Source organism: Giraffa tippelskirchi, chromosome 5, assembly GCF_054371585.1.
Source record: "Giraffa tippelskirchi isolate mGirTip1 chromosome 5, T2T-mGirTip1v1.2.pri, whole genome shotgun sequence".
NCBI classification, from domain to species: Eukaryota; Metazoa; Chordata; class Mammalia; order Artiodactyla; family Giraffidae; genus Giraffa; species Giraffa tippelskirchi.
In genome coordinates, this window is record NC_137279.1 from 10,032,570 (window position 1) to 10,042,353 (window position 9,784).

General features: G+C 47.4%; 1 protein-coding gene across 12 annotated transcripts in view; it reads left to right on the forward strand.

The window, feature by feature from the left end:
* The window catches only part of VASH2 (vasohibin 2), a 40,722-nt gene extending 30,956 nt beyond the window's left edge, over positions 1-9,766 (forward strand). For 8 of the 12 annotated variants that reach the window (XR_014053533.1, XM_081489824.1, XM_081489827.1 and 5 more), the window contains one exon: positions 6,782-9,766. Coding sequence is in view for 7 of the 12 variants with exons in the window: in XM_081489824.1 (XP_081345950.1) it covers positions 6,782-6,854 (73 nt within the window). In the remaining 5 variants the exon portion in view is untranslated. The remainder of the gene's footprint in view (positions 1-6,781) is intronic. The other 4 variants (XR_014053535.1, XR_014053531.1, XR_014053532.1 and 1 more) reach the window with 1 other exon arrangement.
* The last annotated feature ends 18 nt before the right edge of the window (positions 9,767-9,784 follow it).

Sequence of the window (9,784 nt, forward strand, 5' to 3'; positions counted from 1 at the left end):
CTGTGTTCCCATGAAGGCAGCTCCTGCCAATTGGAGTGACCCCGAGAACATGCTTCTGAACTGGGGCAAGAGTCCCTCAGGGTGCATGGGAACATCTTTATCTCCTCTCCCCGTCTGGCTTCTTTCCTCCCTGGGTGTGTTCCCCTCTCTTCTTTGCCGCTCACGCCTTTTTCTTCCCTTTGTCCTCCTCTTTGATTTCCCTTCTTTGCCATCCATCTCGAGGGCGGTCCCCGGCTCCGCTGGGCTCTGCTCACCCCATGGAGACCCTCAGGGTCACAGAGGTTACTCAGCCCAGTGAGAGGTCTCCTTTCACTGCTGGGCCACAGCAGACGAGGGAATTACTGCCCCCTTCGGTCACCAGGCTCATGAAAGTGCCTCCAGGCAATGGGGCTGAGTGAGACCCTAAGTCATTTCTAAGTGAAGTCACAATGAAGTCAGACGGAAGTGGAGTCCTTGGTCTAATCACATTGAAGATATTTTGAATGGGCCCCAAGAAATCTTTCTCTTTAGATCCCAAGTGAGGAAATCTCCCCGGGCAGGGGTGGAGGGGGCCTGGGGAGGGGAATATTTCCTTCACACGGAAGGTAGAGGAGACACAGAGAGGGAGAGAGAGCTAGGAAGGTTGTGGAAGAAGAAGTCAAACCTCCCAGATGAGGTGGGGTTTCTTCCAGGCGCCCAGAGAAGGCAGCTTCCAACTCAGAGACCCGCCCTGCTTCATCCCCCAGGGGATTTCACGTGGTCCAGGGTGCCTGGAGATGCTTAAAGAAACCAAGAGGAAGTGATGGGCCTTATCGGGAAAGACCGCCTCTGGCAGAGTGAGCCAGGAGCCTCCAGAGCTGACGATTGAAGACAGTCACGCAGGGCTGGGGCTCCTCAGGGGCTCTCTGCCCCAGAAAGGAGACATGAGGTCAGAGCTGGGAAGCCCTGCCTTGGAATCTCAGTGGCCTTGGCTCCTGGTCTCCGGCCAGAGCCTCCTGCCTGGGGAGGGCTTGAAAGAAAGGACGGGGCTGGAGCTCTCTCCAGAGCCGCAGCCCTCTTGGCTCAGGCCTGTCTGGTCACAAGCAGCCTCAGCTGTCTGCCCTGTCAGCTGCCAGCAGTGGTGCCTGTGGTCCTGGGAAGCAGGACGGGCTTTGAATGAAGGTGACAGGTGGGAGGGAGCCCCCTCTTCAGTGTTCCTCCCCGAGGCATACAGGCCGTGAGTCCTAAATCGAGTCTGGCCTGGCCTGACTCCTGCCCAGCTAGACAAGAGGGGAGGGCCTTGGGTCTCCCTGAACTTGTGAATGCTGGTCTGATGCCACCCCTGATTGAATCTGTTCCACCCTCTTAACGTGGAGGAGAAAATGGCAACCCACTCCAGTCCTCTTGCCTGGAAAATCGCATGGACAGAGAAAGCTGGCGGGTTGTAGTCCACGGAGTGGTCGCAAAAGAGCTGGACATGGCTAAGCACACAGACACACACACACGCCCACCCTTAACACTGAGGACTGAAAGATTTAACGTTGCACTGTTGTGATACATCCCTTTCTAGAAAGATCCAGAGACCACGGAGAGTACAGCTAAACTGGTCCTTGTGAGTGTGCAGCGTGTGAGGGTGTCACCTGTGAACACAGGCGTGTGCACACGTGTGAGGGGTTGTGACCTCAAGGGAGGCAGGAGCAAGAAGGCTGAGCAGCCTGACTGGTGGCCTGTGTGTCCCCGTCAGGCCGCCCTGAACTGGGCTTAGCTGGGCCGCGTCCCTGAAGTATCTCACACTCGCAGGGGAGAAGGCAGGGGTACATTTCCGTTAGAAGAAGGGGAATGGATTTTGGCTCCACTGACCAGCCATTTGTCTTGGTAACCCCGAGACCTGCAAGGTGCTTGGCACAGACTCTTAAGTGTGTTGGTTTCTCAGTCGTGTCCGACTTTGCCACCCCCTGGACTGTAGCCCGCCAGACTCCTCTGTCCATGGGATTCTCCAGGCAAGAATACTGGAGTGGGTTGCCATTCCCTGCTCCAGGGATCTTCCTGACCCAGGGATCGAACCTGAGTCTCCTGCATTGCAGGCAGATGCTTTACCATCTGAGCCACGAGGGAAGCCCAAGTGTCTCTTCGTAAATTCTTGTGAATGAGTAGGTGGTGCCCAAGTTCCAGGAGCCCTGCTGGCTGACTGCCCTTCAGGCCCTCTGACCCATCCTGCCCAGTGACGGCTTGGGGGCTGGGGGTGTGAGGAGAGGAGACGCCCCAGACACAGCCCTTGTCCCAGGGACTGGGAGGGACCTGGGTGGTTTAGGGGGAACCCTCTAGGTTTTTCCTCCACTTACTGCCTCTTTCCTGAAGCCCAGTCTCACACAGACACACCAACTTGTTCAGCCCCAGGTTGGGCTGTTGCCCCGCTTGCATCCCCAATGTGTTCCATCACTTTCTGATTCCAAGGCTTCTTGTGGCTTCCGTGATGCCAACGTCCAGTCTAGCCAAGCTCTTTTTGGCCCTGAGGCTTCCCCAGGTGGCGCACATAGGAGATAGTTCCCTGTCCCCGAACTGTCTAGATGCAGTTAGCCCATACTAGGGTATGTGGTGAATACCAGTGGCACATCCCACAAAACACTTTCTCTATGGAACCGTCACCCTGTCCTCCCCGGCCCCCTCCCGCTCTGCAGAGCTCTGCTGCGCTGGCTCCCGGGATGCAGGCCTGAGGGTGGACCCGGGACCAGGCCATCAGGCAGTCCACCCTGGTTCACGCTTGGATACATTGACACGACAACAGTGAGGCTGGGATAGTCCATTTTTGTGCGGAGAGAAGTGCCCCCTCCTTCCTTCCACAAAGTGCATCAAAGGAAACCTGAAGTCCCTACCCCGCGTCCCCTAAAATAGAAGGCGCCCGAGAGCCTTTCAGAAGGAAAGGCTTCCTTGTTTGGACTAGGGAAGGATTTGGAGAAATACATTGTTCTAAAATAATAACCCTGGATCTGATGTGCAGGGTTCTGGGCAAGTGCAGACCCAGCTGAATCATCGTCCTGGGGCTTGTGTTTCTTAAAAATAACCCCCCTTGCAATATTCTAATTATAGCTGGGGGAGCACTTGGGAGGGCCTCTCCACAATAGCTCCCCCAGCTCTGGCCCTGAGACGAGCTGGCGAGGACTGAGCTGTTATTTCTGGCTGGGCTCCCAGGCAGGTGGCATGCTGTGATAACTGACTTCTGCCCTCCGCCAGGCCAGGAAATTCAGCCAGTGTTGCCATGAAAGAAGAGGGTTTCACCTTGCAGACAGTTCGCCAGGAATCTCAGTTTAACTCATTTTCTGCCAGTGTTGTTGTTGTTCAGCCACTCAGTCGTGTCCCACTCTTTGGGACTCCATGGACTGCAGCACGCCAGACTTCCCTGTCCTTCACCCTTTTCCAGAGGTTGCTCAAACTCATGTCCATTGAGTCGGTGATGCCATCCATCCATCTCATCCTCTGTCGTCCCCTTCTCCTCCTGCCTTCAGTCTTTCCCAGCATCAGGGTCTTTTCCAGTGAGTCAGTTCTTCCCATCAGGTGGCCAAAGTACTGGAGCTTCAGCTTCAGCATCAGTCCTTCCAATGAATATTCAGGGTTGGTTTCCTTTAGGATGGACTGGTTTGATCTCCTTGGAATCCAAGGGACTCTCAAGAGCCTTCTCCAGCACCACAGTTCTGTCAGTGTTAACCTTTTTTCCTCCACCCCTGTGTTCTGGGCTGTTGTGGGAGGCATGAGGGTGGGGATACAGAGGAAGGAGACAACTTAGTCCTTTCCCTTTGGAAGGCCCCGCACTGTCTGTAAGTACCAAATTCAGCTGTACAAGTAGGCAGGTTCCCCAAGTGACCTTCAAAGATAAGGTAAAGCCTCTCCTATATACAGAAAAAAAAAAAAACTCTTCCAGTTAATTCTTAGAATGTTTGTTCATGGTGGCTTGAATTCTGGCTTAGGACTTTCTTAAAATAAAAATATCCCACCATAAACGTACCATAATGAAATCTTATCAGCCATTTACATGTTAGTAGGAACTAGACCAGCTTCCGTGGTGGCTCAGCACTGAAAAATCTTCCTGCAACGTAGGAGATGAGAGTTCAATCCCTGGGTTGGGAAGATCCCCCGGAGAAGGAAATGGCAACCCACTCCAGTGTTCTTGCTTGAGAAATCCCTGAGACAGAGGAGCCCGGCAGACTACAGTCCATGGGGTCATAAAGAGTAGGACATGACTTAGCGATTAAAAACAGCAAAGGAACTAGACCAGAGTTTATTGAGAGGTACAGGATATTCAACAGTGGGGATTCGCAGATTAATTTACTTGATCCCTTCTCTACAGTTGTTGGCAGACTCTGAGGCAGCAGACTCAAGAATTATGAACTTTTGGGATTCTTTAACCGTGGTCCCCAACCATTTTGGCACCAGGGAAGTTTCGTGGAAGACAGTTTTTCCATGGACCGGGGTGAGGTAGGGGTGGTTCAGGCGGTAATGCCAGTGGTGGGGAGCAGCAGATGGCTCCCTGCTGTGTGGCCTGGTTCCTCACAGGAGTTGGGGACTTGCTCCAACAATGTACAGAAGGAAATGGTAGAGCATGGGGAGCAAGGAGCAGTGCGTTGTCGGAGATCTAGTCAGAAAATACTTCACAGGGGAAGTGGCATCTGGGTTGGTCCTTAAAGGGATGAGAAGAGATATGCGGGAGGCATTCCAGAAGCCAAGATGCAGAGACAGGAGTGGCCTGACGTCTTCCTCAGATGCTTGGGAGGATGCTCTGCGTGGGGAGCAGGAGACTGAGGGTCAAGGTCATTGCATCTTGGTCAAGGTCATCTGCTTTTGATTATGGAGGAGAATTCTGGTTTCCACCACTTGCTAACCACGTGACTTTGAGCACATTTCCTAGCTTTCAGGGCGTCTCTTGCTTCCTCTGTCAAATGGACGGTAACAGTATCAGCGCCGTAAGGCCGTGGTGGGAGTGAATTCACCCGTGTAAACCCCTTAGAACAATGCTTGGTACAGAGTAAGTACCTAGTAAATAAAAGCTCTTTATAGTGGTGGTTTCTCAGCACCTGGGAGCGTGGGGAACTGGCGGAAGTGCTAAGGAAGCATTTAGAAAAAGGAGGCCAAAGGGCCCCAAAAGTGCATCGATTTTCAAGGACGCTGAGAGCAGAACATGGGAAAGATAAAGGGAGAAGTTTCAGGAACATAGAAACTTGAAAAAAAGGTGAAAATTCTCTTCCTTGCGGCTGAGGGGCTTCAAGAGGAAGCCAGGAGAGTGGCCAAGAAGTGGCTTTGGGGCAGGTGGCATCCAAGTAGCTTCTGCTTGTGACCCGTCGCTGCAGTGACCCCAGGGGAGCCCTCGTTTTGGGGTCAGTGGGTGGGGTTTGTTCATTCCTTGACCTTCCCTGTCGCCTGTCCTGCCTCGGACTTTCCAGCAGGTGCTGTTGGTCGCAGAAATGAGGGAGAGAAAATAGGCGGGTGTGGGCTTATCTGAGCCCCTGAGAAACATTAGGAAGCTAGAGTCTTGCTAGCACCTTTAGAGTTTCAGGAGGAGGAGAGGTGTGACTTGGTGTTGAGGAAGCTGCCAGGACAGGAGGAAAGCTTGTGCGAGAAAGGCTCGGAAAAGTGGGGCGAGCTGATTGGTAAGTGCTGCGAGGACCGTGGAGCAAGGGGTTCTCCTGTTAAAGCACGAGGAACTGCTTAACCTTCGGAGGCAGTGGGAAATCTCAGAGCCTCCACGGCTCATGGCCCACATAGTGTACGAGGTCCCAGGGGAGAAGACAGACTCTTAGAGATGGGTTTCTGGACTTCATTTTGGGTGTGGCTGCTTCTCTGAATGGAGTTCTGGAGCATTTACTCAAACTTGTTCTTGTTCCACATACTAATAACTCAACACCTTTACTAGCATCATGTCTGAATTAGCTGCTAACCAGTGAGTGAATGGCTTCCCTGATGACTCAGATGGTAAAGAATCTGCTTGCAATGAAGGAGACCCAGGTTTGATCCCTGAGTCGGGAAGATGCCCTGGAGGAGGGAATGGTTACCCACTCATTTTAAAAATGGAAAAAAAAATGTGAGATAAATCCTGCGAATGCTTAGGCATGATTTTATGTTGGGAAGTCTCCTAGGAAGCAGCTTTAATGAAGACAGATGGTGCGCTGCTGAATGACTTCTTTCCCCAGCTTGAAGTACTTTCTTGTATGACTCCCGTAAATGCTTGAGTGTAGTGTCATATTGCAAAGTACACGAGAAAACGTATCACATTTAGGGAAGAGAGGCGGTTTGCCTTGGAATGATTTTCCACATGGACATGCTTTTTCAGATGAATTCTGAAAGATTCATCCTGATTTTATACCCTCAAGCCTGGATTAGAGACGGAGAACGTCCATGAAAGCCTGAGTCACCCCAGACATCTGGGAGGTGCTGGGCTTCCCCAGGGCACTGAGGAAGCCAAGGTTTCTAGGAGAATTTGGTTCAGGTGCTTAGTTCTGTTGTAGTGGAACTTTAGACCCTTGCAAGGGTTACAGATACGTGTCAGAAGTTACAGTGTGACCAAATTCAGGCTTGAAGTTAAACAAACTCATTCAGCAACCTGTACATTTAGTTTTGAACTCTACATTGAAAACCTATTAAAAGGCTCCTTAAAACCTATAAAGGCGGACTTCAGAACAAGAAGTCGAGTTGGGAGCTAGGGCTGGTGTGCGGTGGGGAGTGGGGTGGGGTGTGCTGTGTGTGTGGAAATACCGAAAGGGTAGAGGGCCCTGACGACAGTGCTAAATGATCTTTCTGTGTGCCCCCCCCCCACACACATGTCTTTTACCCGTAGGCCTGCACTGCCTGAAAAGAAGGTGGCTGACGTCAGCACTCTGAATGAAGTGGGCTATCAGATCCGGATTTAGGCCAGCTGTGCGCCAGCAACAGGGCTTCTATGGTGCTTCTCTCTGCACTTTACCCAGCATCTTCAGGAGGAACTGCAACTATTTATTGAGAACTAGTGAATTTTATTTTTAAGGATTCACTTGGAAGTAATCTCTGAGTGGCTGGTAACAACTTAAAAAAAAATAATTCATGAAGGGACAACCGTGAAAAGGCTGTGACAGACCCCACTGGGGTTGGACTGTCCCCCTGACTCCAGATAGACGGGGTAAGACCATAACTGTAGTTTTTTATATTTTCCCCTTTACCTACTTTTACTTGCTTTGAACACGATGCCTCACTAGTAGTCCATGTTCATGAAACCCTCCCTCCTGCCACTTTTGATACAGTAAGGTAACTCGATCAGTATTAATGTCTTTTTCAGCAATAACAGAGGCAAAGATTGGTGGGGTTTTTTTTAAGCAGTCAATATTACCTCAGCATCTTGACATCAGATATGCAAACGTAACGGTGGGTTTGGTTTGTTTTTTAATTCTACTTGTATTGTTTCCCCAGTAGTTCCCCTGGGGATCTCCACGAGGTTTGGAATTTTTTTCCTGGTGCACACATGTGATGAGATTTTAGGTATTATATGCAAGTGTTTTACTTAAAGAACACTGAAATTCTTTTCTGGCAATACGGGAAATCATTTTCAGGATCTTGGAGTTACTACTTTCTTAATCTTTCTTACAGCATTCACTGACAGCAGCTTTTGTTCTTTCAAAACAAAACAAAAAAGCGCGTTCAGAAGCTAGTCCGTGTTCTGTCACTAACATTTAAACTTTGCACACTCCAGTGAAAAGCACATGAGGTCATGTACTTCTACACAAATTTAGCAGTATTGCGATTACCTCTGACAGTAACACACTCAGAAGACAGACCAAGAGAGAATCAGTAGGTCTTGAGAACTAGGGAACCTTCCTGTTAACATTTCACCTGAGTTTTAAACTCTGAGTCAGGCCTTGGTTCTGAAGGACTCACTGTTGTTAGGTATGTGTTCTGATGTCTTATATTAAGACCAAATACGGCATGATGTGATTATTTTCCAGTACCGTTTTTAGGTACCACTTCATGATGTTTAGGAACTGGTATTGGAAAATGCAGTGAATTGGAGAAGCAGAACCTTTGTTTTTTAAATGGAAAAGACTTCGGGTACAGTGTTACACCTTATAGTGTGATGTTCTCCATGGAGCACTGTATGAGTATCTGGCCTGCATATGGCAGTTACAGTGTAACTTCTGCTGCAGACCACACAGAATAACTCACATACCAAGTCTGTGTGTTATCAAGAGTACAGCTTCTACTTCACTTGTTTGATCTTAGTGACCATGCCAACTCATGAGACCAAAAAGCATATTTAAGTGAAGTCGGCTAGTCAACAAAAGTGTTATTTCAGTCTTGGGGACTCCCCTCTGGCTTTCTTTACCTGAAGGTGATTTCTGCTCACTGAGATTCTTTACCTCCGAGGGCAACACAGGAAGCAAACTCTATCCTTCAGCCAGGTGCAGCTGAGCTCACTATACCCTAAGAATCAGTGTTATTAATGGAAAGTACTTTCCTTGAAAAAAGAAGTCGAATGTCCTTTACATGACAAAGGACCAAGTAAGTCCAATCTACATCTCAATTAGATTGAAACAGTTAAACACATTCAGGACTTAACTGCTTTTAAGACTAGTACTTTAAGTAGAATTGAAAATGAGTTAATCTTCTCAAGACAAACCCATTTGCAGCCTCCTGGCCACATGTATTTAGATGTTTGGAGTAGTCCATGAATCATTTCATTTTCACTCTAAAATACGGACTTAGCTCTCCCTCTAGATGAAATATAATCATGTTTACCAATCTGAAAGTTTATTATATCCAATAAATAGACTTGGAATAGGATTTTCCAAGTATTAAGTACTGTCCAATCTAAAATATGGAATGTCAATAGTTGCATATCCTTGTCTCCCACAGAACGGAGGAAGGATAGGAATAAAACCTGTTTCCAATATGCTGATGTCTAAGCCTTCAAACTGCCAACTGGCTTGAAGATTCAATCAGTAACCTGATTTCTTCCACACTCACTTCTTGATTTTAAGATTCATTTCCCCAAAGCAAGAGTTAGTCACAGAAACATGAAAATAAGTTAAAATGTTCTTAGTTGTTACTCTATTTTTATTGCCTATGGAATATGTTAATTTCTAAAAGCCACAAGAAAAGTAGGAAACTCTTACATTCTAGTGAATTGATAATAAGGAAAAAAAAAAGACATGATTTACCCCACAGAATTGATTTTAAATCTGGTTATAATTCAAAAGATAAAAACCATGAAATGATTTAAAATCTAGTTTTTAAAAAAAGTTACTGCAAGAGAAATTTTATGCTTAAGCCATTGTGATAATACATGCAAAGTTTAAATGAATGACAGAAATCTTGATTCTAGACTACATGTTGTGCTGTTTTGAGTACACTTTTATTTCAGAAAGTGATATTTAGTATTTTCTATACACTCTGAAATCATGAGCATTTCACTTTTTCTAAGTCAATTATTTCATAAGGATTTTATTAATAGATACTGGTAAATAGAACCTTGGAGATCTTAATTCCGTGTTCTTACTACACCTGAGGCTTTTGTAAGCTCTAGTTTTATGTACAACCTTGTACAGTTTTTTTGACATACAATTCAGAATCTTGTTTATTCTCTTGGACTTTGTTCTGGCCAATACATTTTTTTTAGATCTCTTAAGAAAAACTGTGATTGTTTTAGTGGGTATTTTTCTAAGTAAATGAAAACTTGTATAATGGTATTTTAGAGAATGCCAGATAAGTGCATGTTTCAATGTAATGTTTTTCTCATCACTTGTATGTTTATACACAGCATGGGACTTTCAATAAAATCATCCTGAAAACTCAAGGACTGTTTTCCTTCTAA